The sequence below is a fragment of the Trachemys scripta genome, chromosome 7 (assembly GCF_013100865.1).
Source record: "Trachemys scripta elegans isolate TJP31775 chromosome 7, CAS_Tse_1.0, whole genome shotgun sequence".
Classification (NCBI taxonomy): domain Eukaryota; kingdom Metazoa; phylum Chordata; order Testudines; family Emydidae; genus Trachemys; species Trachemys scripta.
The window spans coordinates 98,138,113-98,164,515 of NC_048304.1; the positions used below are offsets into that span (position 1 = coordinate 98,138,113).

The 26,403-nt window shown below is 41.8% G+C and overlaps 1 protein-coding gene across 1 annotated transcript; it reads right to left on the minus strand.

The window, feature by feature from the left end:
- Positions 1-597: 597 nt before the first annotated feature.
- On the minus strand, positions 598-24,455 carry LOC117880288 (vertebrate ancient opsin-like). Its single transcript, XM_034776318.1, has 5 exons — positions 24,092-24,455; positions 13,778-13,988; positions 13,033-13,150; positions 1,180-1,419; positions 598-828 (listed from the first exon to the last, which is right to left on the minus strand). Exons 1-5 carry the CDS (start codon positions 24,453-24,455, stop codon positions 598-600), a joined length of 1,164 nt encoding a protein of 387 aa, XP_034632209.1.
- Positions 24,456-26,403: the final 1,948 nt, after the last annotated feature.

A 26,403-nucleotide genomic window follows, 5' to 3' on the forward strand; every position in this document is an offset into this window, starting at 1 on the left:
AACAATGGCTGGGAATCTGGAGGCATCTCCTGATTGCCATAGAGTGTTATGGCTTGAGAAAGGAACCCTACCACAGATCGTAAATGAGTACAGGGCACTCTGCATTGTCTTCTTTTTTTGAAGTCATTAGGTCTCAGAATCCCTTCCTAGCTCTACCTATTTGAGCTCCAGTCAGCCAAGTGCTAAGTATTATTTATTTATCTTTAGTAATTTGGAGCCATGGGATCGTTTGTTTTCTTCCAAGTCACAATGTTCAGTCAGTTGAATGAGTCCTGGTATATGTTCACTGGAGTCTCCTGAAGTCATTCCCAGGAACAGGAGGGTGGATGGCCTGGAAAAGGGATAGTGTGGAATCAGTTAATAGTGGGGCATTCCACTGTCACTTAGAATGCTGATCCTTTGCCCTCTGAATACAAGGAATACTCTACAGCTGCAGAGCTTAGAGGCTCTCAGCGTTTCTGTGGCTCAGCAACCCCAGCGGCAAATTTCTGCCAGTCTGTGAGCCCTAACAGTCTTGCTGACAACCGTTTGTATGAACAGCTGGTAATAAGGGAACAGTCTATAGTGCTGCATTTCTGATCTTGAAACTTGTTCTGTTTACATCGGACGGACTTTGTTTTCTGAAACTGTCAACTGAGCAAAAGAATGGCAGCTCCTCTGTTCATCCTCATTTCTCCTGTTTGAAATGGTGTTGTGTGCTGCTATTGTGAACATTTCACCCCCACCTTTGTCCTGGGTTAGCACCGCTCTCTCCAAAGTTGGGTTCATATTGGACGTTGCAGTCTCTCTGTCACTGCATCCGAACAGCTGAATGAAACACCTCCTGAACTAAAATTATAAAATAAAGGAGATTAAATTATTTTGTTTTAAACTTATATGAAGCTTAAAATATCTCAGTAATTATTATTTATTATTTAACATTTATATTGCAGCAATGCTTAGAGACCAGCCAGTTCAGGGTCCCTGCCCTAAAATTTCAGTCTACAATACATAGTATACAGTAGATGGATATAAATATTGGGTTATTTTAATTCAGAATGATGTGTAATATAAGTGGAGCAATATTTATCTAAATGAATTAACATGTAGGTAGATAAAATTAATTATTGAAACAACGCCATTCACTCAGGAATGAGTCAAACAAAATATCAAAATATGAGTATTGAAGGCATACAGTACCTGTTTGTTCATAAAGACATAAATAATCGGATTATAAACTGTAGCTGTTTTGGAAAAGAAAGCTGGGATTGCGGCCAGACGAGGATCCAGATCAATGGAAGGCCATGCGGTGACAAGAATGGAAAAGGCTGCATATGGAGACCAGCAGATTAGAAATGCAAGGATCATAATAATAACCATTCGAGTGACTTGTCTCTCAGGTTTCCTTGTAGTCCCTAATCGGCCTTGAGTATCTGACACCTTTAAAGAAAAACATATAAGGTTCCAGAAAATTTGGTAGAAAATAATATTGATGAATTATATAGTCAGTTGCTTGACCACACTTTGGTTTGTTATTTTGTTATGAAATATACTCAACAGACGAAATAATCAGTGTCTGTCAGATTTATTAATATAGTACAGGAAAAAGGATCTATACGATAGCAGTCTCAGAAGAGCAGTCCCGTGCAGTGATGTTACATTCACCTTATGCAGAAGGTGTGCTTCCTGAAGTTACCTCCCCAAAGCCACCTTTTTATACCCTACCGGTTTACCAGTAACAGGTACTATATATGTCACCTGAAACTGGATTCAATGAATCAGCTTTTTACCTGGTTTGTTTCTGGTACCATGAGGGTACCCCTTTATCTTTTGTTCTGAACCCCTGCATTCCAGGTCATGATATACCCTTTTCTTTGTTCTGAGCACATGCATTCCAGGTACCAAGAGGCCTCAAGACACCTCATAGCTTTGTGTGGGTAACTCCTTTCCTGTCGCCATGAGGAAATAATCATATGTCCTGATACTGACAGTTTTCCTAGCTACTCAAGTCAAGGCTTGCTTCAGCTCATGCAAATTGTTTTGGGGTACTTAGCCTAAGTGTACAGGATTATAACAAAGATACAGGCCAATTTGGGCTAAATAACTGCTATACTAATGCTTAATAATGTGTAGACTTAAATGTTTGGACTATATATTGCGGGTAGTATTATCAGTGTAATATATACTTATGCTAGCCAGCATATCTTAGTTAACAATAAGAAACAGGGACATGGATCAGTAAATCTAGTAAGAAGACTAGCTGCTTTTTTGAAGACAACCTGTGTGGTTGCTGTTACTAGATCAGGGGTAAGCAACCTATGACATGTGTGCCGAAGGTGGCAGGCGAGCTGATTTTCAGTGGCACTCACACTGCCCGGGCCCTGGCCACCAGTCTGGGTAGGGTGACCAGACAGCAAATGTGAAAAATCGGGATGGGGGTGGAGGGTAATAGGAACCTATATAAGAAAAAGACCCAAAAATCGGGACCGTCCCTGTAAAATCAGGACATCTGGTCACCCTAGGTCTGGGAGGCTCTGCATTTTAATTTAATTTTAAATGAAGCTTATTAAACATTTTTAAAACCTTATTTACTTTACATGCAACAATAGTTTAGTTATATATTATAGACTTATAGAAAGAGACCTTCTAAAAACGTTAAAATTTATTACTGGCACGCGAAACCTTAAATTAGAGTGAATACATGAAGACTCGGCACATCACTTCAGAAAGGTTGCCAACCCCTGTACTAGATCATAACATGTGAGGTTCACTGAGGACTTATGTGAATTACAAGTAGTATCATTATTAAAGTTTTGGGGTTTTAAAGGACAATAGCTTTGATTACAAAGAAGTAGCACTAATTCTTGCAGTTTACAATCTCATAGCCAAATTCTTCATTTACTCAAACACAATCCCAGCGGAATACTTAATCCTATTGACTTTAGTTATGTGCAAAGTGCACAGGATTTGGCCCTCTGTTCAGAATGCAGGGCCACATACTTCTGAAGCTCAGTTGAGACCTGGTAGCATAAATTCAAGTGGCTAAAACTGTCATGTATAATTTATAAAACAGATTAATTTAAAGGTATGAAATAGACACAGGGGGCACACCCTCAGGTGGTATAAGTCAGCATAGCTCCGTGGACTTCAACAGAGATACATCAGTTTACCTCAACTGAGGATCTGGTTCAAAGTCTCTTAAAGCTTCAGACTCAACTGACTTTCGATTTGGTATATTCCTATCAACATCATTGGAAGCAGTATTCTGTCCTTCTCAAATCTCTAATCTTTTAAGCAGCACCTTTTTCTTTACCAGTAGGCAGCAAACTACAAATGCAAACACAATTCCATGACAAACAAAGGTAAATGCAACACCTCCCTCCCCCCCCCTTGGATTCAACCAATCTTAAAGCTATGATCTTGTCTACAAAATCATCTTCTTTGTCTATCAGTCCAACCAAGCACCTCTCCTTACGAGTTCCTTCACCAGCTTCATCAATTTTAAACTTCTTTGTCCTCGCTTTTATGATTCTGACCCTGCCTATAGGTCTAAACACAGAAGTTGTGCCAGTTTAACTAACGGTGTGTTGTTACACTGAATTAGTTAAACCAGTGCAACTTTGCACATGGACACTTAAACCGGTTTAAGCCTGACTTGCACCCTGTTTAGCTTGCACCTGGAAAAAAGGAGTTCATGATGAGTCAAATAACAGATATGCAGCGCCTGATTATGTGCTAATTTTTCAGAGTGCTTTGGAGACAGATAGAAGTGTGATAGTAATGTTAACAGGAATTATCCTTATTACAGTTGTACATGTGCCTACCCATTTACCATGAGTGATCGTTAGAGCAGAGATGCCAGAAGTGTGTATCAGACATTCTGCTGCTGCATGCGCTTCACCGCCAGAGAGTAGGGAAGAAGCACTATGAACTGAGTACAGCAGGATTAAGACAGCATATATGGTACTTAGGAGGAAGTTGTCTTCCTGCAAAGAGCACTTGGGAAGCTTAGAGGTATTTATTTGACATAGGATGTTGAGGGATATTCCACAATGTACAGTCTGAGTGAGTTGGAATAAAAAGAGCTTGAGAGGATAACTTTATACATATATTCTCTGGGCTGTTTCATTGCTTTTTCTAGAGTATCGTACTGAACTTGTGAGTTGTTAAATAATTAATATGGGAAGTGTGCTAACACTGAGTGGCATTAGAAACCTTGGAGCCTAGTGAATAATAAATGAAAGAACTTCTACTTTATTAGGTGCTAATATCTTTGCTTACCAAGTCTCATGCTGGGCAACCTGAGGAAAGGGAAATGATGGCACGTGACAAAGTAGATTCAGCTGAACTGTTACAGCCCCACATTTTTCACTGTTCCTTTGGCATTTAGGGGCAGAGTTTTAAAGGTATTTAGGCTCCAAAAGTTGCAGATGGCACCTAATGGCATTTTTTAAAGCACCTAGGCACCTAACTCCCAATGGGGAATGCTTTAAGTTTTGCACTATATGTTTTCCCACCTGGTTTGATTGCATTTGGCCTTGATTTAGCAGGGATGGTTTTGTTTTGATTATAAAATCTAGTATGAAAAGAGATTGGTTTATTGCTGTTACCCCTTTCATTGGAATATGTACTTGAAACTGAGTGCTTGATTACAATAATGTATTTTCCTTAAAAAAAAAAGTGGCTCTTTGGCATTATGATTTTGCATAAGACTCCAAATTATTTAGTCCTAAAGTTGAAAAGTCTCAGTAGTGAATTTGGAACCCCAGAGTTAGCAGGAATAGAGGCAGTCTGTGATAACTGACGTGTTTGAAGGGATGGCTGTTTGCAGTCAAGTATAGAAACAAAGAGTGAGATGAGTTAAAACTATAGCAATTAAGAGTACTTAATGGTAATGATGATACATCTCAAATAATAATAATGTATTTATGTTGTGCTAGTGTGTAGGAGCCCCAGTCATGGACCAGTGCAAGGCACTGTACAACACAGAACAAAAAGACGGGCCCTGCCCCGAAGAGCCCAGGACATTTATAGGGTGCTTTTCATATGTACCTATGTAACATTGACAGACAACGGTCATTGTCAGCAGGGATAAAATCTAGGACCCCTGGAGCTTAAAGCAAGAGCCTCTACTGCATAAGCGAAAAGACACATGTCTCTTAGCCAAAGCTATAGAAGGCTCATCAATCTCTAGCTGGTCTGGGTGCCACTAAAGGGGGACAGAGTGCCACATCCAGCAGGCACAGGTTACATATACTTAGGAATCACTTCACCCATATTTGAAATACAGTCACCTCTGGAGAGGAACACTAGAGTTGTTTAACTGATAGTAACGGTTTAGGAAAGGTGGTGAAGGAGAGTAATATACACATTTAAAACAGATGATTAAAGAATTAACTTCTTTAAATTCCTGCACCGCTTCCCAAACAAGTCAGATTTCAAGAAGGAATTAGGAATTCGGGTTCTCAGTTCCTATTTTTACTCATTTCTATTTATTTTAGCTATTTTAAAGCCTTATAACTTCCTAGAGAAATCAATTTTTATGGTTTTATTTGAACTGTGATAGCCTGCATCTGAGCAACTATCATTTGTGTAATTAGAAAGATGTAGCACTTTTACAAATAATCATAAAAGCGATCATTTATTGTTTGTATTGTGTGCTGTAAACTGTGTGTAACCACACCTACACACCCATGCACCGAGCTTCCACATTGCTATTATACATTACCAAGAAGTGAACTACAGAGAGTAAAAGCAGCAAAGAGTCCTGTGGCACCTTATAGACTAACAGACGTATTGGAGCATGAGCTTTCATGGGTGAATGCCCACTTCGTCGGATGCACGTAGTGGAAATTTCCAGAGGCAGGTATAAATATGCAAGCAAGAGTGAGTCAGGCTAGAGATAACGAGGTTAGTTCAATCAGGGAGGATGAGGCCCTCTTCTAGCAGTTGAGGTGTGAACACCCAGGGAGGAGAAACTGCTTTCGTAGTTGGCTAGCCATTCACAGTCTTTGTTTAATCCTGAGCTGATGGTGTCAAATTTGCAGATGAACTGAAGCTCAACAGTTTCTCTTTGAAGTTTGGTCCTGAAGTTTTTTTGCTGCAGGATGGCTACCTTTAAATCTGCTATTGTGTGTCCAGGGAGATTGAAGTGTTCTCCTACAGGTTTTTGTATATTGCCGTTCCTAATATCTGATTTGTGTCCATTTATCTTTTTATGTAGGGACTGTCCAGTTTGGCCGATATACATAGCAGAGGGGCATTGCTGGCATATGATGGAGTATATTACATTGGTGGATGTGCAGGTGAATGAACTGGTGATGGTGTGGCTGATCTGGTTAGGTCCTGTGATGGTGTCGCTGGTTTAGATATGTGGGCAGAGTTGGCATCGAGGTTTGTTGCCCTCACACACAACTATTTTAAATTTGATGACAATATATACCTCCAGACCAGTGGCACCACTATGGGCCCCCGCATGGCCCCACAATATGCCAACATTTTTATGGCTGACCTGGAACAAAGCTTCCTCAGCTCTTGTCCGCTTGCACCTCTTCTCTACCTATGCTACATTAATGACATCTTCATCATCTGGACCCATGGGAAGGAGACTCTGGAAAAATTCCACCACGATTTCAACAGGTTCCACCCCACCATCAACCTCAGCCTGGACCAATCTACACGGGCGGTCCACTTCCTAGACACCACGGTGCAAATAAGTGACAGTCACATTAACACCACCCTATACCGAAAACCCACCGACCGTTATGCCTACCTTCATGCCTCCAGCTTTCATCCTGGACACACCACACAATCCATTGACTACAGCCAAGCACTGAGATACAACCGTATCTGCTCCAACTCTTCAGACAGAGACCAACACCTACAAAAACTTCACCAAGCATTCTCAAAACTATGATACCCGCACGAGGAAATAAGGAAACAGATCAACAGAGCCACACGTGTACCCAGAAGCCTCCTACTGCAAGACAAGCCCAAGAAAGAAACCAACAGAACTCCACTGGCCATTACATACAGTCCCCAGCTAAAACCTCTCCAACGCATCATCAGTGATCTACAACCCATCCTGGACAACGATCCCTCTCTTTCACAGGCCTTGGGTGGCAGGCCAGTCCTCACCGACAGACAACCCGCCAACCTGAAGCATAATCTCACCAATAACTACACACTGCACCATAGTAACTCTAACTCAGGAACCAATCCATGCAACAAACCTCGATGCCAGACTAACACGGCTACCCCTCTGATACAGAGAGTAAGAACTGGATGTACTAAGGGGTGAAATCAGCAAAGTACCTAGTGAGAAACCTTGCCTCTTTCTATTTGTTAGTTGTTTTCAGTAGTTTATTTCTTAAGAAAACAGATTCTTGAACAGTTACAATCAATGTTGTTTTATCAGCTATTTTTAGTTTTAAACTGAAAATCTAAGTCCCTAAATGAAATAGTCATATACTGTCTTTTACTAAAGGGGTTTGTTTTCTAGCCAGATTGGATCAGTAATGCCAAATTAAATAAGGTTAAGTAGTCAAGCCTTCAGAGAAGACTTTGTTTTAGGAGATGTACTGATTTTTTTTCTCTATTGAGATGGGGGGGGGGTTGTTTTGTTTGTTTTTCAAGGATTGAGTCTTCCTCTGAAAGATGAACTGTATGTTTAGAATGGAGCTGCATTATGAGACGTGTATGTGTTGAATGTACTGATTAACCAGACAGAGACAGACAATGGAGTTCAGCACAAAACCAAAGGAAAATGAATCTGTAACATGTTTTATAGGCTCCACAAACATCTATCAGCTGTCCCCACACACCTAAGATGTCTCAGCTGCATATAAGCCAGCCCACAGGAGCTCAAAGATATTTGGCATTTTTCTTATGCTGTACTGGGCAGTTTTCAGTCTCCTTTTAATTATTTCCTAATAATACAAAATAGGGACTCATTCCAAAACCTCAGTTCCAAGCACCACTAAATTTTGGGAAGCATCCAACCATCCCCTGAAATTTGCAAGTAAGGCCCATCTCCAGTACCAAAAATTGTTCACCTGATTCCAAGGCAAAGCTAATACATTCTGACTATGGTGTCTACTAGGACAAGACAAACACTTTGGGGATATTTGCAAATGCATTTCCAAAGTCCTTCTTTGAATCATGACAGGTTTGAGTTCAGCAGACAGGTATCACATAGTGTGTCATGTGACAGCATCATCATGTGATGCCAACCAATAGAAGTCTGTACTTCCTGGAGCATAGGTGGTCATGCTTACACTGCGGAACAAGCTGCGTGGGGAAGAAGCCAATGAAAAAGAGCCTTCAGCTCTGGGAACCTACCCCAGAGGTGCAGGTTGGAGAAGCCAGTCCTATTTTTTTCATGTGGTGATCCTTGCAAGGGAGAATATAAGCAGAGGGAAAATACAGTATGTTTAACTGGCTGTGTAATGGTCTGGTGATGCTTGTGACACAATGTGCAAGGCACAAACACTTTCTCCACGCAGTGGCAGTCCTTTCACAAACCAACTCCATCAACAACTCTGACAGCAATCCTAAATCACATCTCCCTTCCTGTCCATTCTTCTCTTTCCTTCTCCATCCCATTTCCCTGTTACAATCCCCAACATTTCTGTGAACTGAAAAAAAGGAGGGGGCAGAAAGGGACAGAGAAAGCAGATGCAGGAAAAAGTGGAGAGGCGGATGCTCAGAGAAATGGGGTGAGAGAAATGCAGAGAAAACAGATGAACAGATGCTAGGAGAGAGAACTGGAGGAAGGGTGAATCCTGTAGCTCTCAGATAAGAATGGCAGTATTAGCTATAAAGGGAAGAGGCAAGCCAAAGCCTGCTCTCTCAGTATCCCACTGCTGTCTCTCAAATACTTGTATAACCCACTCTCCATATGTGTGGTATTTTTCCATATATGGCATGGCCCACCCAGATACAAATAGCATACTCTCCCGCTATTAATTATCCCTCTAACTTAAGTGGGTGAGCTTGGTGCTATGTTGCTGACAGTTGTGGGTTCAAACAATGATGATGTGTGTGTGGAGGTGAAAAATCTATACACGTCTGAGTAATAGTTAGTCCATGGAGTGACTTGCGGGATGCATTTAAAAGTGAATTTGGATGTTGTGTTAATGTTGGTTTTATGGTTGTATGTTTAGTGTTTTTATTTTGGTTAATGGGAGCTGTACCTTTAAGAATGGTGTGGCAGATTTAGAATGTATTTGAGATTGTAAAGGGTTTGGCTACACCTGGAGTTACTCCTGATTAACTCCATGTGTGAACACTCTTAAGAGTCCCTTGTTCCTGTTTAGTTTGGAAGATTTTGCCTGTGTTCCCAGAAAGCAGAAGATCCTGCCTGTGTAAACTCCATAAAAGTCAGAACTTGATTTCAGATGAACTTATCCTTCCAGAAAGTCAGCCCCACTCTTGAATGTGTAACTTTAGTGCTTATGGGGAGTGAGTGCCTCATGGTATTGCCAATGAGCTCTAGAGCCTTTCACTTGTAGGTCACCCATTTGTATCTTGCTTAGCTCAACAGGGATTAGATCTTGTTCCTATCCAAGGGAAGCTGGATGACCCCCTATATGCGATAAGTTTAGCGAATCCCAGTTCCAGTTCCCACACCACTAACTCACCCCTCTGCTTTGCACTAGGTTGTAAACTCTTCAGGACTTTCCCTTACTCTGTGTTTGTACAGCACATCGCACAATGTGGCCCCAAACTCAATTGGGGATTGCAGTGAGAACTCCTGCTGGGGGTAGGGGGCAAAATCACCTCTCTGACTCTCAATTTGTGAAAGTTGGCAACACTGGATTATCCCACATTGCAGGGCAGGTACAGGGGAGTTCAGAAAACAAAAGAAGGATTGAAAACATGATTCAAATTTTTTAAAAATCTTTTGATTTTTGGGCCAATCTCATGATTTTTTGAACTTTGGGGATTGGCAGTATCGCAGTATATAAATAGAGGCCTGGATTCTGGGCCATGCTCCAGGTGCTTTGTACTGTTCTACTGGCACAAACTGACAATAAGCCTAGCAGATCCAGTTCTCAGAGGTTCTCACCTAAGTAAATTTTTCAGATGGCATAGAGCTGCCATTGATGGCATGATTGAGGTGTGCCGCTGCAATCCCTAGCGGCCGGAATGTCCCCTTTGAGCTGTTAGTAGCTGGCACAGATGAGAGCAGGCTGAAGGCGAAAGGGTACTCTCACCTGGGCCAAAAGACTAGCACAGTGCAGTGTCGCCAGGACTGGGACAATGCAAAAGGAACCTCTTTTTGCCTCATTCTCCCGTCAGCTATGCAAAGTGTTTCTCAGCCACAGATGTGCATATGATGCGAAGTGTCTAAACAGAGATGCAGTCTTGACAGTAGCTATAAACTCTGTGTTTCCACACATGCACTCCTTCCCATTAATCCTAATGGAGATGTTGTGGCTTACCCCACACTTGTGCCCGTGTAAATGGCAACTAGCATGTATTTTTCTGGTACTTTGTTTAGATAGTATTTTGACTCTGCTCCATCTCTACTTGTCTCACATTAGCCTGTCCCTTCTCACTCTGGCTTGTCACAGATGACAATTGATGTATTCCTCCTAAATCCTGGACCAATTAATTGATAAGGAGCCCTGAAGTGGTGCTTTATCTGACAAATGAAGGAATGCAGCATAAGGGCTTTATCTCTGTTTTAAACCACTAATTAAAAACTTTCCTTAAATTGTTCAGTCCTTTAGTAACTTTCAAACTGGTTTTTAAACCTTCTGTTGGAGCTGTAGAGACACGAATATCGAGAGATGGGAGTGCTGCGGCCAGTGGCTCTGTTTGGAAAGAAACTGATGAGACCCCAGAGCAGCATGTTTCCAAACAGAGATGGCCCCAGACAAAATCGCTAGATGGAAACATCTGCATTTAGGACCATTCGGGATCCAAATTTTGAGGCTTGCGTCCCTCTCTACTTTATCTAATTGCTGTATTTAGTACAATCTAATGGCAATTACAGAGCTTCCTGCTCAAGAAACCAGTATCAACATACTGTTGTGCAGAGGCCTGTACTTTACCCTGTCAAAGGTAATGAAACCCCAACTCAGTCCAGTATATAAAACTGTTGGTAAAAGTCAGCAAAAGATTAGTACAAACTGAATGGCTTCACTAAAAGAACTATGCTAAGGGGTCTTAAAGGCTCCTAGTAAAGTCATAGATTTGGACATTGATTATTAGAAGATAATTCCTGGAACCCCAGAATCCATCATGATGCTGTTGGGTCTTAATTGTCCTGGTAGTAAAAGATTTCCTGACTAGACCGAGTCAGAGAGAGGGAACATCACTGGCTTCGGCTAAATCCTGAACAGCACCTGCAATGTGAGTCTTAGGTTCCTGTTATCATCCCTTCGTTAATAAGTCATTTTCCTTTCCTATCTCCTCTTTCCCATTTCTCTTTTTGCCTTCTGGAGTTTACAGGAAAACCCCTTTTCTATGGATAAATGCCTATCTGAGTGGCCATCCTTTTGCATTCCACTGCTTCCCGAGGAAGAGCAGGTGATCAAAGCTGCGGCATGTGCTGAAGGAAACCCATCTTTCTCTCCACATTTTAATTTTCTTTTCTTTATGTCAAAAAAAAATTCTCTTGGTCCTGCAATCAGCTTTGACTACACCAAGGAAGGCAACCCCATTGGAGCAGCCACATAAAAAAACTGTTTGGGGAACCACAAGTAATGGATTTTGGAAATAAAGGTTCATCACCTTTATCAACAATGTTTAGAGAGTTTGGGTTGTTTTGAAGTCAACACAGGCATAAATGCTTTGTGGGTTCCAGTACATTGCAATTTATTTCTCTCTTTTGCTGAAAGGGTTCACTTCCACATCATAGTGTTCTTCTGCAGTTAACGCCCAAGTTTGAGAACACTTTTTGTTTAAGACCTACATGAATCTTTGTGCAGCTATTCCAGCTAGCCTCCCCTGAATATATACAAGATGATGTCCTGGCCCACTGAAGTCAATGGAAAAACTCCCATTGACTTCAATAGGGCTAGGATTTCACCCACAACATGTAGTTTCCTATCCAACTTATCCCAGTAGACAATTAAAACTTGTCTTTGGGATGAAAGCTCAGGTACTCATTTCCTTCACTTTTCTCTTCTGTCTTGTTTTACACACAGGACGTGCTTTGACATGCAGAATAAATAAAAGCAGACATTTGAACAAACAAACACTAAATAAAAAATCCCAGTACAATGTAGCCTCCTTTCTTTAAATCTTAGATGAAGTATTATAATGGTGCTGCATTGTTGATGAAACAAAGGTAATAATATTCTCTTCTTAGGTGGAAAACATAGTGAGTAGCTTATTAACACACTTTAAGCAAATTTGTGAGCATTCCTTTTTTGTGTGTGTACTATTTTGAGAAAGTTGGCATCATTTTTAATAGCCAAAAACATTTTTCAAGACTATTATCCTTTTCAGGTCCCAATGTCCCTGGAGAACCTTCTGGATTCAGTTTACTTGCTTCCGCGCTACGTACTGAACAGTATTCTTTAATTTACGGTTTCTACAAGCTCATGTAAATATCTTGTGTCAGAGTGTTAAGTAGTGTTGTTTTTAAGCATTAGTGTCATATTCCACAACACAGCTATTAACAGTTCCAAAAACTGGAAATTTTGAGCAGATTCTGACTTACTCTGGTTTAAATCTGAAGAAACTCCACTGACTGGAAGTAAAACTGTAAATAAAGCTATATTGGCTTGTTCCATTTCTTTGTTTGTTTTCATAGTGCAGCATGTTCTTTCACTCCTCTGATATTTAACTTACAGGATGTACTGATAAATGATTCAAACGTCAGACTTTTGAAGAGTGATTGCTAATCAGTGAATGAATTTCTCTGTGGAAGAATGGTTATTTAACAAGCCATGATAAATCTGCTGACTATGCGCTATGTCTGGAAATTCGATCTGCTCACAGTTTGGGGGTCTTGGAACAGTGCTTATGTGCTGAAAATTCCAAACAACTGTGTAATTATGCCTTTTTGTTTGTTTACTTTGTAGTGTTTGTACTTACCTTTCTTAGTTTCCTCATCAATTTTCCGTAGGATACCAAAATCACAAGTAATGGCAGTATGAAACAGGTGGTGAAGAATGTAATAATGTAGGTGTGATCATTATAGGCTCCTGAATACCTGTATAAAACACAACATGTATTATATTTTTAATATTACATTATTATGTCTTCATTTTGTTTTGTAGAGAGGAAAAGAATCCTTTCATGTTCTCCAGTGATATCGTGGGTGCTCTGAGTGTGTGTGTGTGTGTGTGTGTGTGTGTGTGAGAGAGAGAGAGAGTTTACTTGATTATAAAGCAAACCTTATATGTTGTGCTGTAAGGCTGATGCTTTTGGAGATCAGTATAGTCTAACAACAAGAGACTTAGTGGCAGTATCAGTATCTCTCACATACAGATATATTTTATAAACAGAATATAATCATAAAATATTTGAGATGCAGGGATCTATAGAAATGTAACATTTTATTATAGATGGTTCAAGCCACCTACCTGTTGCATATTCTGGTCTAAATTTTCAAAGGGTACACATGCTTTTTTGCTGATGCATAAAAATTTCTATGAATATTGTGAACAAATACCTCTGTGCATGCACAAATCAGGGCTTGTGCACATATTGGAGTTTGTGTGAGCACAAACAAGGTGCACATAATTAGGCACAAATCTCTTCTGTGTATTTTCAGGCTCTGAGTTAGTGTAGCCTCTATTTTTGTTTTTTCACTGATGTGCTATGGGAGTTAACTTACCAGTTGGGTTCACAGGTAGTTCCAATCTTGCTGGTGGTGTAGCTGCTCCAGCCCATGGTTGGAGGGATGGTCCAGATAAAGGAGAAGATCCACACGAAGATAATGCCCAAGGCTGCATGCTTCCCCCTCAGGCGCATATTTCCCAGTGGGCGACAGATCACAATGTACCGCTCAAAAGCCAGCAGAGCAAGAGACCAGAGACCAACGATTCCTGTAATGAAAATGCACAACTCGGTCAAAAAGAGGACATTACAATACCATCTTAGCAGTAGATCAAAAAGCAAACTCCATCCTACATCACAACCCTTTGCTATTAGTTCAAGTGGAGGTTGGATGTGGAAAAGCACCATTACCCCATATTTGAGTTTCATTTTAAGTGTACAAAAGCTCTTAGACTAGACTACAGCTTTGGCCTGCTGTACACTGATTTAGAAACCCAACCCACAGTGTCGATTGTTTTAATTGCATCGGATTTCTCCTCTTGTTCCTTGTGTGCCACAGAAAGATTTTTCTTATCAGAGTTCAAGGGAAGCCAGGGGTGGCTTGTAAGAATAATTGGGTAAGATCTGTCTTAAAAAGCTGACTTTTCAAAAGTCTGAAACAGAGTAATTCAAGCATTATGCAACTCTGCCTTACACGCGGCTGTATGCTGCCTCAAGGAACCATTCTACTACCCATGGATTGTAGATACTCCTTTTCCCCCAGACATGTACCTCATGCACCAAGGACCCAGAGCAGTGAGGGTAGGAGCGGTCATGGGACATCTAGACCATGCAGAGCTTCCCCGCATGCTTGCCAGTTAAACCAGTTGTGGTGGGGCTGAGGGTCTTGTGGTGATCTTGGGATTCAGTAAGTCACAAACCAGTGAATGAGAAAGGAATAAAACTTTTATTAACAAAACTAGAGAGTATCTGTGGTGAACTGCTGTAGAGAGCTGCACTATTTTCTCAGACCACCTGCTTCCAGGGCACATCTCAGAATTCCTATTTCATAATACTGTCCCTTATGAGGGAGCTTCTCTAAATTATGATGTTGCACAAATTTATTTCTACATCTTCCCTCCTAAAAGAAAATTAGCTCTTAGTTCTTCTATATATAAGAAATATCTAATAACCCATACATTAAATTTGACCCAACTAATATGTTTCCATAAACTATAATCCATATACAAAATGTATCATCTATCTAGAGAGGAGGGGTTACCTGCATATCACTCTGACATGACTCTTTACCACTCACTTTCCTCAAATACCCCTGTGACATTACCCAGGCTAAAATCTGGAATGCTGAACAGCAGTGTCCCCTTAAGTGTCCAACCTCGGGTGCTTTTTACACTGCTTTGCTGGGAGAACAAACCACTCCTGGTCCTGCTCACACACAGCCTCTAGCATGCAAAATCACTCCCAGCTGAATTACATGAATGCTCTGGCCAGCCACTCATGAATTACATACAGGGCAACACCAGCAAACTCCCAGTCCCAGACTTGTCCCCAGAAAAGTGCATCTTGTACTGCCCATCTCTCTCCTTCTGGATAATACAAGCTCATAGAATGTCTGTCATTTCATTAATGGAAAATGATATGGACCAGACTTGTTATCTCAAGTGAAGGGTCCCAAACACTTCAATCCCAACACACACTGGTTTAGGTAAAACAATAAAAGATGTTTATTAACTATAGAAAGAAAGATTTTAAGTGCCTACAAGTAATGAGGTATAAAATCAGAATTGGTTACAAAGAAATTAAAAGATAATGTGCAAACTAATACCTAATTTAGTAAGCTAAATGGATTCAAAACAAAGGTTTTAATCTCACCATATGCTTACAGCAGTCTGTATTGGCTGAAAAGCCTCCCAGCCAGGATGTTCCCTTTGTCTTTCAAGCATAGTAGCTGCTGTGAGTAGAGATGGTGGAAAGAGGTAATTTGTGTTGTGAGTGTTCTCCATTCTTATACCATTCTCTGCTCTTTGAGGATTATCTGCAGCTGGGGTTCACATGGCTGGCAGTCGGTTTACATGGAAGATCCCAGCCAGGACTTAGATTCTCGGAGACTATTTCCTGGAGCCCCCCACATCCCTTCCGATTCGGGGCTCGGGGTTTCAGCTCCGGGAGGGGGGGTCTCTTGGGCCTTTAGCGGGGGGGAGCTGTGGCTCAGGGCTTCAGCCCTGTGGGGGAGAGGGGGCACCAGGGCTCAGGTGTCAGCCCAGTGGGAGGCACTGAGGCTCCTGCGGGTTTGAAAATATTTACCGAAGCTCTGCTCCAGATGGCTCCAGCTGAATTTAAGCCCTGCTCCCAGCTGTTCCATTGTCAAGATGTAAAGTTCTCACTCACACCCTTCTTCCTGCTACAGAACAGATGCTTAACTGGTAATAGTCTATAATAGTTCATCTGATTATGCTGTTATTTGGATGGGGCACTAGTGTGTCTTTGTATCTGAAAAACTGGTTTGGGCCTGATTATCTTAATCTTGGGGCACATTACAGCAATGTTATACAATAAAATCTTGTAACTTTACATACAATGTTGCCACACACATTTTACCAGGACAATAATGTTCAGCAGATTATGAATTATCAAATGAAACCTCACAAGGCATATCTTGTACAAAATTTATCATACTCTGGTAAAAAGGGTGATGATAATGGTACAGACTGTCACAACCCCTTCTCCAGCCAGGTTAGCAAATCTCTATGAGCCTTTCAGGATGTTTGATCTCGCTCTCTAATCATCTCAGTATCAGCCTTTCATTAGGGTCTGAGTTCTCTTGTTGATTGCCAGTTTATCCTTTGTCCATTGATGATAAACTATCAGTCAGTTAGTAAATGCCAGAATCCACATCCACTGTCACTGTTTTGGAAACTTCTGCAATTAATCTTAGATCCTTTTGATTAGTCCAAAATGTGTCCCTTTAGTCTGTGTGGACTATGTAAGACCTTGGATGTAGCAGTTCTTTAATGGTATCTATTTGGCTCCAAATATTAGAGGTGAAATTCCTCCGGCACACTCTACTACCTAGGTTCAGAGATGGGCGATCATGGGCTTTTTTTCTCAAAATATTTCTGCTTCCACTTCTGATTTTCATTCATCTTCCGTATGGTTTCATTGTCAGGAGTTTTCAGCAAGTTACCAGAGATTGGTAAATTAGATCTGATCCTTCCCGTTAACAGCTGAGCTGAAGAAGAGCTATTCAAATGCCCCCACTATCAAAAGTCTTTTTTCATAAGGTTCATTACTGTCCATATAGACCTTTGCACAAGTCCATTTCATTGGGGGTCATTTGAATTTGATGTTTTGTGATGAAAATTCCAATTTGTGGCAAATTAACTAAAATCTGCGCTGGAAAATTGCAGCCCATTATTGCTAAAGACTTCATCTGGAATGACGTGTCTTGAAAATATTCCCTTCATGCTGGCTATCACTGACTTATTACTAGTACTGTGCCGTGTGCAAACATCTGGATCAGGGCCGGTGCAACCCATTAGGCGGTCACCTAGGGTGCTAGCATTTGGGGGGCCGGCATTTTCTTCGGCGGTGAACGCGGAGGCCGGATCTTCGGCCGCCCCAGTCGGCGGCGGCATTTCGGCGGAGGGAGCTGTGGCAGAGGGGCTCAGGAAGGGCTGCCTGCAGCAAGTAATGGGGGGGCAGCATGCAGAGGAACCGCTCCCCACCCCAGCTCATCTCTGCTCCGCCTTCTCCCCTGAGCACGCCGCCCCACTCTGCTTCTCTCCCTCCCAGGCTTGCGGCGCCAAACAGCTGATTGGTGCCACAAGCCTGGGAGGCGGGAGAAGTGGAGCAGTGATGGTGTGCTCGGGGAGGAGGTGGAGCAGAGGTGAGCTGGGGTGGGGAGCTGCCGCATGGCTCCCTGGGCGGGGAGGGAGCTGCCACGGAGGGGGCGCCTCAGGCTGGGGGGGGAGCTGCCGCAGGGCTCGGGGAAGGGGGAGGGCACAAGGTGGAAGTTTCGCCTAGGGCACGAAACATCCTTGCACCAGCCCTGATCTGGATACAGAGAATAATAATCTGTGACTATTAAATCATTCTTTGATTTGCTAGGTAAATAAATCAGTGCCTACTTTCTCATGTGGCACTGTGCGAAGTCTCAGTAGCTCTGCCTGTTGGCATGGCTTTTAGTTCAAGCAGAAAAAGCAGTTTCCTACTGCATTAGTAATCTCATGCTTGATCCGCAGTTAATACATCAGCTCTCATCTATGTTCCCTCTAAGCTGCGCACTGGGGTGGCCGCCCAGGAATGTTTGAAGTGCCACGCAGTTGATTAACAGAGCTGCAGCATGTATTCAGGTACCCCTCCCCCCTGTGATTCACGTTGCTCCTGCCCTCTGTCTTGTAGCCCCTGCTGCTTCTGGGACCCTCCTGCTAGCTGTGCAGAGCAGGGGGGCACTGGGAGTGGTGATGTCAGAGTGTTCCCCTCCACCCGCCCCTGCACCCCAGCAGGGGAGACAGGACAGCCTCACCCAGGACTCCGAGCAAGAGAGGGTCTGAGGTCTGAACACTGGGCGGTGAGTGAGTGCCTTTACCTTAAAGAGACAGCACACGGTCTCTCACAGACTTCCCCTAGCACACACAATCTCTGACTGTCTGTCTCTCTCCCTCTCTCTCTCTCTCTCTCGCACTCACATACACACACAGAGACAGAGAGAGTCTGTGTGTGTCTCTGTCTATATACACACACACACACTCACCTCCCAACACATACTTGTGTTATTGTTGTTTGTTGTTATTTGGTAGTTCCTGCAATGCACATATATTCTCTGTAATTTTATTCTTTCAAAGTGCTGTTATTTTAGTTTTTTGACTATGCAATTCATAATTTTTATTTCTCTCTTACACTTAAATTTAGTTCTTAGAGTAGTGAGTTCTAAAATGCCTAACCTGTCCTGGCTGGAGTAATTATCTTGTCTTAAAAATCTATATTGTATCTAGGTTTTTTGTTTCTACTGGTGGCGCACATGCACACTTTACCTCGGTGCACATAACAAAATTTATTCCGCACCTGGATGAAAAAAATTAGATGGACCATTGCCTCTCATGCCCATTGGTTGCACTTCTCAATTCCTAAATGACCCTTGTGGATCTTCTATAGCATTTCTTTCTGGAGATGTATTGGTATTACAATCTTGCTGCCTTTGAAAATCACTCAGTCTATCACAGTAAGTCCATGTTTGCAGTTCCAATATTTAGAGCCCTGTGTGGATACAAATTTATACCCGCGGATGCGGATATCTGCAGATATAAATCGGAACTGCAGGGCTCTCCCGGGAACCGCAACGGTGAAAGGAGCAGAACGTGGAGCCGCCGCTCCCAGGAGCTAGCACTCCACGCCAGCAGCTCCTCCAGTGCGGCTGCTGTACCCTTGCCCCCGTCCCTTACACGCTGCCGTTTGCATCTCCTGTCTGGGGACATTTGCACCGCTTGCACACTCTAGCGTGACCAGGCCTGATGCCCGCCCCAGTGGGCAGGGTTGAGGGCAGTACAGCCGTGCTGGAGGAGCTGCCAGTGCAGAGCGATGGCTCCTGAGAGCGGTGGTCTCACGTTCTGCTCTTTTCACCGCTGTGGTTCCCGGGAGAGCTCTGCGGTTCCGCGGATACCGATTTATATCTGTGGATATCCGCATCTATGAGTATAAATTTGTATCCGTGCAGGGCTCTACCAATAGTTTCTTATATTTGGACAGCAACTGCATATTTCTTCAAGCCATCCTTTAATTATCACATGAAGTATCTCCAATGATGCATCTTTCGCCGTTTCCCCTCTTCTTTGTTGCAGTTTTTTGTTAGCTACAGGAATTGACTTTACAATCAGATCTATATAGGCCTGCATCTCTATCTCTAAGGTCTTCTCTGGCTTCATAATAAGAGTCACCACTCAGGAGAGTGCATCGCAGTAAACATGAATTTGCTGGGTATTAGGACACAACTAAATCATACTTTTGCTGCTTTATCATCATTCTTTGAATACTTCAGATACAGTCATTTAGCAGTTTGCCAAATAATGCTATGAGAGGCTTGCTGTCTGTTTCAACATCCACTGTCTGGCCATAAATATATTGCTTGAATCTCTCACAGGCAAACAATATTCCTAAAAGCTCGTTCTCAATATGGGTATATCTGGTTTCCACATCAATCAGTGACTTGGATGTGTACGTCGCTGGTTGCAAACAATCATTGTCTTTCTGTAAAATCACTGTACCTAACCCAGACTGTGAAGCATCTGCTGAAATTTTAATAGGCCTGCTTGGTGCAGAGAACTTCAACACTGGCTCTTGTATGAGCTGTTGTTTCAAACCTTCTCTATAATTCCTCCTGTTCTGCAGCCCAGGACCATTCATTTTTATTTTCTAGAAGTTTCTCCAAAGCTGCTGCTTTTGTAGATAGATCAGATGTGAATTTTCCAAGATAATTAACATTCCCAGAAACCGTTGGACATCTTTCTTTGACTGGGTACACAGCATCATTTCTGTGGCTGCAACATTCCTCTTGTCAGGTTTTACACCTTTGTTGGAAATAGTATCTCCAACAAAAGTCAGTTCTGGAACCCTTAAAACACATCTCTCCCTACTTAGTTTCAAGTTTGCAACTCTAGCTGCATCCAAAACTTCCTGAAGTCTACAATAACACTCTTCGTTAGTTGAACCCCAGATTATATCATCCATTGACGTGTTGAGACATTCAATATGTTCATATATCATAGGTATGGTTTTGTGGTACACTTCTGGTGCTGAAGCTATGCTGAGGGTAGGCATAAGAATCTGTATCTTCCAAATGAGATATTAAATATGCATAATTTTGAGCTTTCTTCCATTAATTGTTCCTGCCAAAATTGTGAGGAGGAATCCAATTTACTGAAATATTGTGCATTCTCAAATTGAGCAATAATCTCCTGTCTGGCTGGTAGTTTGATATGTTCTCCTTTTATAGCTTTGTTGTGGTCTCAGCTCTAAGCCTATGTGTAGCGGGCTGTTGTTTTTCTCCACAGTGACTAGGAAGCTCACCCATTCTGTTGGCTCCTCAATTTTTTGTATTATGTGCATTGCTTCCATTCTTATGAGTTCCGCCTTAAGTTTATCACAGTGTTCAAATGGCACCTTTCTACATGGCTGGATAACTGGAGGGATCAGCTTGTTTATCTTGATTGTATGTTCACCCTGCAAGCAAGCAATCCTTGAAACAAATCATGATATTCCCGAATGAGTGCCTCATAGCCAGGTTCAGTATGATCTTGTTGTGAGAGCCCCCATTTTACCAGATTGAGTTTTTCACAGGCACCCAGGCCTAAAATTGGTGTCACCTGCTTTGATACTATAAGGAACGGGAGCCTGTATGTGGTGCTTTTATATTTGATGCTAGTGATGCGCCTCCACTTTACTGATATATTTGTTCCAGCATAACCAATTATATTTATATTTGTTGGTCCTAGTTTTGGTCTATTTTCAGTCCTTCATAATCTTGTTCAGACAGACTATTAACCTGAGCTCCTGGGTCCAGTATGAATGGAATAATTGCTTCATTCACTCTCATTGGCAGCATCTGGTCCATCTCATCAGTTTTGCTTGATCCCAGCACATCTATGTGAAACTCCTCAATCAGGTTGTTTTCAACTACATGCACTTGACTTTTCTGCGATTTGCAGCATTTTGTAAAACGATTATTTTTTTTCACACTTATGCCAGAGTTTCCCAAAGGCAAAACAATGTTTGGGGCTTTACTGAGATCCAAATCTACCACATAACCACCTGTACCCAGTCTCCCTGCTATCAGTGGTTTTCATAGCTGGAAGTTCCACTTTTTAATTTGACCCTTTCTGACTATATTCTTTTGTACTCAGTATGTGGATAACCCCCTTTGATGAATTCAGCTCTTTGGTTTGTGCTTTCACAATTTCTGCCCCCCCGAATATCTGTAGAGCTTTTTTTCACGTTAAATCCTTCACGGAGCAGTCTGTCTCTTAACACATTGTCTTTAGTGCCACAAATGATTCTGTCTCTAAGCAGCAACTCTGTGAACTCACCAAAGACACAAGTTTTACTGAGTTTCCTTTATTCTGTGACATATTGCTCTATGGTGTCATTAGGTTTTTGCATGCAGGTCAAAAATTTCTCTCTTTAAATGTCTCATTCCTTTCTGGCATGCAATGTTCCACAAATGTAGTAAATATTTTACTTAACTTCATGCTTTTACCTTCTTCAAACTTAAAGTTGTTATAAATATCCAGTGCTTCTTCCATAACAACATGCAAAAAGATTGATTTCACTTTATCTTTTTTTTTCATCTTCTCCTATGGAAGACAAATACAATTCAAATCTCTGTCAGAATTTATTCCAGTTCTCTGCAATATTGCCTGATAATTGCAGATTGAGTGAAGGTTGCAACACACCCATATTTGGCTTTCTTCTCTTCTTAAACTAGACAAACTACAATTGTGCTCATAAAATACATCCAAAAGCCTTTGTTCTTCTCTGTTTACTTCTCCATGTGCTCCCCTTTCCTCCGCTTTTGTTTCAAACACAGGAGTTAACCTCAAAATTACTGCAGTCTCTTTCTCAGTCAGCAGTTGGGACACATGTAATGATCTTGAGGTTCATTAAACAACAAAGCAGTGAATGAGAAAGGTATGCAACTTTTATTTAAAAAAACTAGTGTGTCTGTGGTGAACTGCTGTACACAATTACACTGTGTCCTCAAATCTCCTTCCAGGGCACATCTCAAAATTCCTATATTTATAATACTGTCTCTTAAGAGTGAGCCTCTCTAAATTGTAATTTTGCACAAACACGTCTCTACAGGTCTGACCCTGTACATTCACAGCAATCCTTCCCAAAAGCTTTTGACTCCCCCCACACGCCAATTACATTAGCAGAACTTTATGCCCAAAGATATAAGGGAAAAAAAATTTAAAGTTGTAGTGCAGGCCATAGTAATCCTGTATCTCCTCATCTGAGCTCAAGACCTGGAGCCAACAACTCCTGAGTTAATGACGTTTGCTCTGCAATGACATTCCTTGTCCCGTTATCCCATCTGAGATAATACCTCATAGGGAGGTATGTGGAAAGGTTTAATTAGTCAATTTTTGTAAAGCACTTTGAGGAAGAAGAAAAAAATTACAGAAGAGCTAAATAATAGTACTAATTACCTATTAAGGGCTTGTAAGTGATCTTGTGTAGTTTGAACTTATTCTATTTGGCAAAATACAGTTGCTAGAAACAAATACAATCCCCTAACTGTATAATTTTCACACTTTGAGGTACTTAATATTTCAGAATAATTTAAGAAAGTTGGCAGGTTCAGCTATTCCCAGTCTCCCTTATGCTATACGGCAACCTCTAGAATGGACGAGCTGTCAGTGGAGGGCAAGGGACCTTCCTTATGGGTCACTCACTGCAGGCTGCTCTCATCCATCAGGTATGGATGGTTACGGCTACACACCAATATTTCTGACTTCACTCTCTAGCACTGCCCTTGAGTACAAGAGCTGACCTGATAAGGAGATTACCACTGCTATGTGACTTCAAAAAAAATGATACCCAGCTATAAGACAGCAAAGAGAGAAAGAGCCAGTTAGAATGCAGGAATTGATTTATTTTTTGTATGGGATGCCTCAGTTTAATTTCCTATCTGGGCTGAAGACCTGGGAGGTGAGGGGATGTGTTTAGGGAGAAAAGCTATAGCTTGCTAGGTTTACTATTCTTTTTCAGTTTTTAATATACTTCTTATATTTAGTAAAGTAACACAACAAGAAAGGGTCATGAAAAATGACTGATTTGAAATACATACTGTCGAAATTAGTTTCTGATCTTTGTTTATAACACTACATTACTATTGCAGCAGTATCACAGTCCTGCCCAAACTATAGGAAGATACTCATAAAATAAGAGGAGTTTCACTATCAAAACATTTTTTCATACTTTGTGAACAGCAGGTGCATGCTAGCTCTCACTCTGTCTCACACATACGCACCATGAAAATTGTTAAATGTTGTTGTTAAAATATTTTACTACAATTGTTTTACAGAAAAATATAATTGAGCATATGTTAAAGATACTGACCTGCTATATGGACATTCAATGAGCAACATGCACTCAGCAAGCCACAGCAACTACCGAACATAATTTATGGGAAAGAGCCAGTGAAATCATTTGCATGTAAAGTCAGTGACTTTATAAAGTTGCAGTGTACACAACCACGTTGATGTTCCTGTTTGATTCTAAACCTACACAACACAGACCTGAGCCTGAGGGAAACTTCTTTCCTTAAGGCCTCTATTAAGACAAATGAAGATGCAAATATAAACAAAGTTAGGCTTACCAAAGAATGTGATGGCAAATCCCTCCAGTACACAAGCCCAATGTCCCATATAAAAATAGCCTTTTATATTGGTAAAAAAGCTGATCGTGCCACCAATCAATGAGACCAGAAAATCAGCTACAGCCAGGTTTACTATGACATAATTGACAGGTTGTCTCAACTGTTTGAACTTAAAAGTCACCAATATGACAGCAAAATTCTCGGCGAGTGACAGAGATGTCACCAAGAACATTAATGCAGCTAGAAGCTGGAAGTTCCAGGGCTGGATGAATTCCAGGGGGTGGTGGAAGGGATCCCAAGGTGTGGAGCTTGCAGTGGGACCAGAGAGCAGAGACTCATTTTCAGGTGCTTTGAACACATCCATTTCTTTCTCTCCTTCGCCCAAGAAGGGAAGGATCTCAGATAGTATTTGATTGTATAAGGGGTAGATATTCAGGTTAAAAGGAAGAATTTGCCATCCCCAACAGACGTTTAAACAAAAGCTCCATGAATCTTCCTTTCCAAATGAAGTCTAGGAAGTAAAAGTTTTGGCTAGAGGAAAGTTTAGTGCTGTGCATGGGAAGTGGGAACAAGTCCAAGCAGGGGGATCTCTGACAAGAAATGTAGTCTTCTTTTCACTGCCGCTGTTACTGTAAACACGTCTGCAATAAAGCCCAACTACAGGAGCAGCAGGATTTCTCCTTCTGACACAGCCAACAGCAATACAGAAACACACCTCTGATCATCCCTGTTCTGTGGGGGAAGATGAGGCTGTGGCTGGAATCCCTCTCTGCCAACCAGCCTTGTAAAAATGAAACACTCCCTTTGTTAGGGAGGGAGGGGCAATCTTCCTCATGTCTCTCTCTGCTGGAAGCACAACAGAGTGGAGCCTCCTTTCTTACTTCCCTCTGCTTGAGAGAGGGCAGACCTGACAACATTAGGTGGCATGCCAGAGCAGGCGTAAAATGTGGCAATGATACTGCAGTGTAAAATTGTCCAAATCTAAGCTACTCTGATTGCTAACTTACATTCCCTAAAACTGAAGCGACAGAAGACTAGTTACCCATAGTATTCATCATAATTTCCTTAGTCATTTTCCACTGTACTGTACACATTTCTTTTCAGTAAGGGTTTTTTACTGATTTTGTAACAAAAACATACAAAGAGTTATATTTTCAACACCAAACCAGCATATACTAATTAAGGGTCAAATTCTGCTCCTTTACTCATACTGAGTTGCATCTTACTTCTTGAGTAATATACTCCTGCCACCCATTGAGGCTACCTGACAAGTAAGGCTACTACTCAGCAGGAATAAGGGTGGCAGACTCTATTCCTCAAGAAGAATATCTGTTTTTCCCAGATATTTTTAGCAAGTGGCACCAGGATGTCTTATGTGTGTCACACGCTTATGATTTAATTGCTTAAAATCATTAACTATGTAAACTATGGGGAAAAATAACTTGACACAATCACCAAATTCTATGGATCAGATCCTCAACTGTTGTGAATTGGTATAGTTCCTCTGAGGCACTGCAGCTACGTCAGTTTATACCAGTTCAAGCTCTGGCACAATATGCAAAAAGAAACAGCAAACCTCAGATACTGTATACACATTAGTAACTGCAAATACAGAATTTACATACACACTTGAGCAAATGAAATTGGTATGTCATGACCACTGATTAGCAGCATATAGCGCAGGGGAGGCCAACCTGTGGCTCCGGAGCTGCATGCGGCTCTTCAGACATTAAGATGCGGCTCCTAGTATAGGCACCAACTCTGGAGCTGGAGCTTCAGGCGCCAACTTTCCAATGTGCCGGGTAGATGCTCAGTGCTCAACCCCTGGCGCTGCCACAGGCCCTGCCCCCACTCCACCCCTTCCCGCCCCCTCCCCTGAGCCTGCAGTGCCCTTGCTCCTCCACTCTCCATCCCCCAGAGCCTCCTGCATGCCACAAAACAGCTGATCGGAAGGGAGGGGGAGGTGCTGATTGGTGGGGCTGCCGGTGGGTGGGAGGCACTGGGAGCGGGGTAGGGGAGCTGATGGTGGGCTGCTGACTTATTACTGTGGCTCTTTGGCAATGTACATTGGTAAATTCTGGCTCCTTATCAGGCTTAGGTTGGTCACCCGTGATATAGAGGAACCCTAAAAAGCAGTCATATACCTCTAAAAAAGATGATCAGATGCCCAGTCTCTAACTCATCTTTATTCATCACCATTATGATTATTTATTAGTTATGTTACTCTTTCCAAGCTGGCCTGCTCAGTTCCCCATTTCAAGCCAGTGCTCTGATGCCATAGGGATGGGTACTCTGAAGCTGCTCTAAATTAT

Coding starts and splice junctions, on each gene's coding strand:
- LOC117880288 (XM_034776318.1), bottom strand. CDS start 24,455: ATGGATGTGTTCAAAGCACCTGAAAATGAGTCTCTGCTCTCTGGTCCC. Junction 13,989..24,091: donor ATTTGCCATCACATTCTTTG/GTAAGCCTAACT, acceptor TTTTCATTACAG/GAATCGTTGGTCTCTGGTCT. Junction 829..1,179: donor ATGTCTTTATGAACAAACAG/GTACTGTATGCC, acceptor TTATAATTTTAG/TTCAGGAGGTGTTTCATTCA.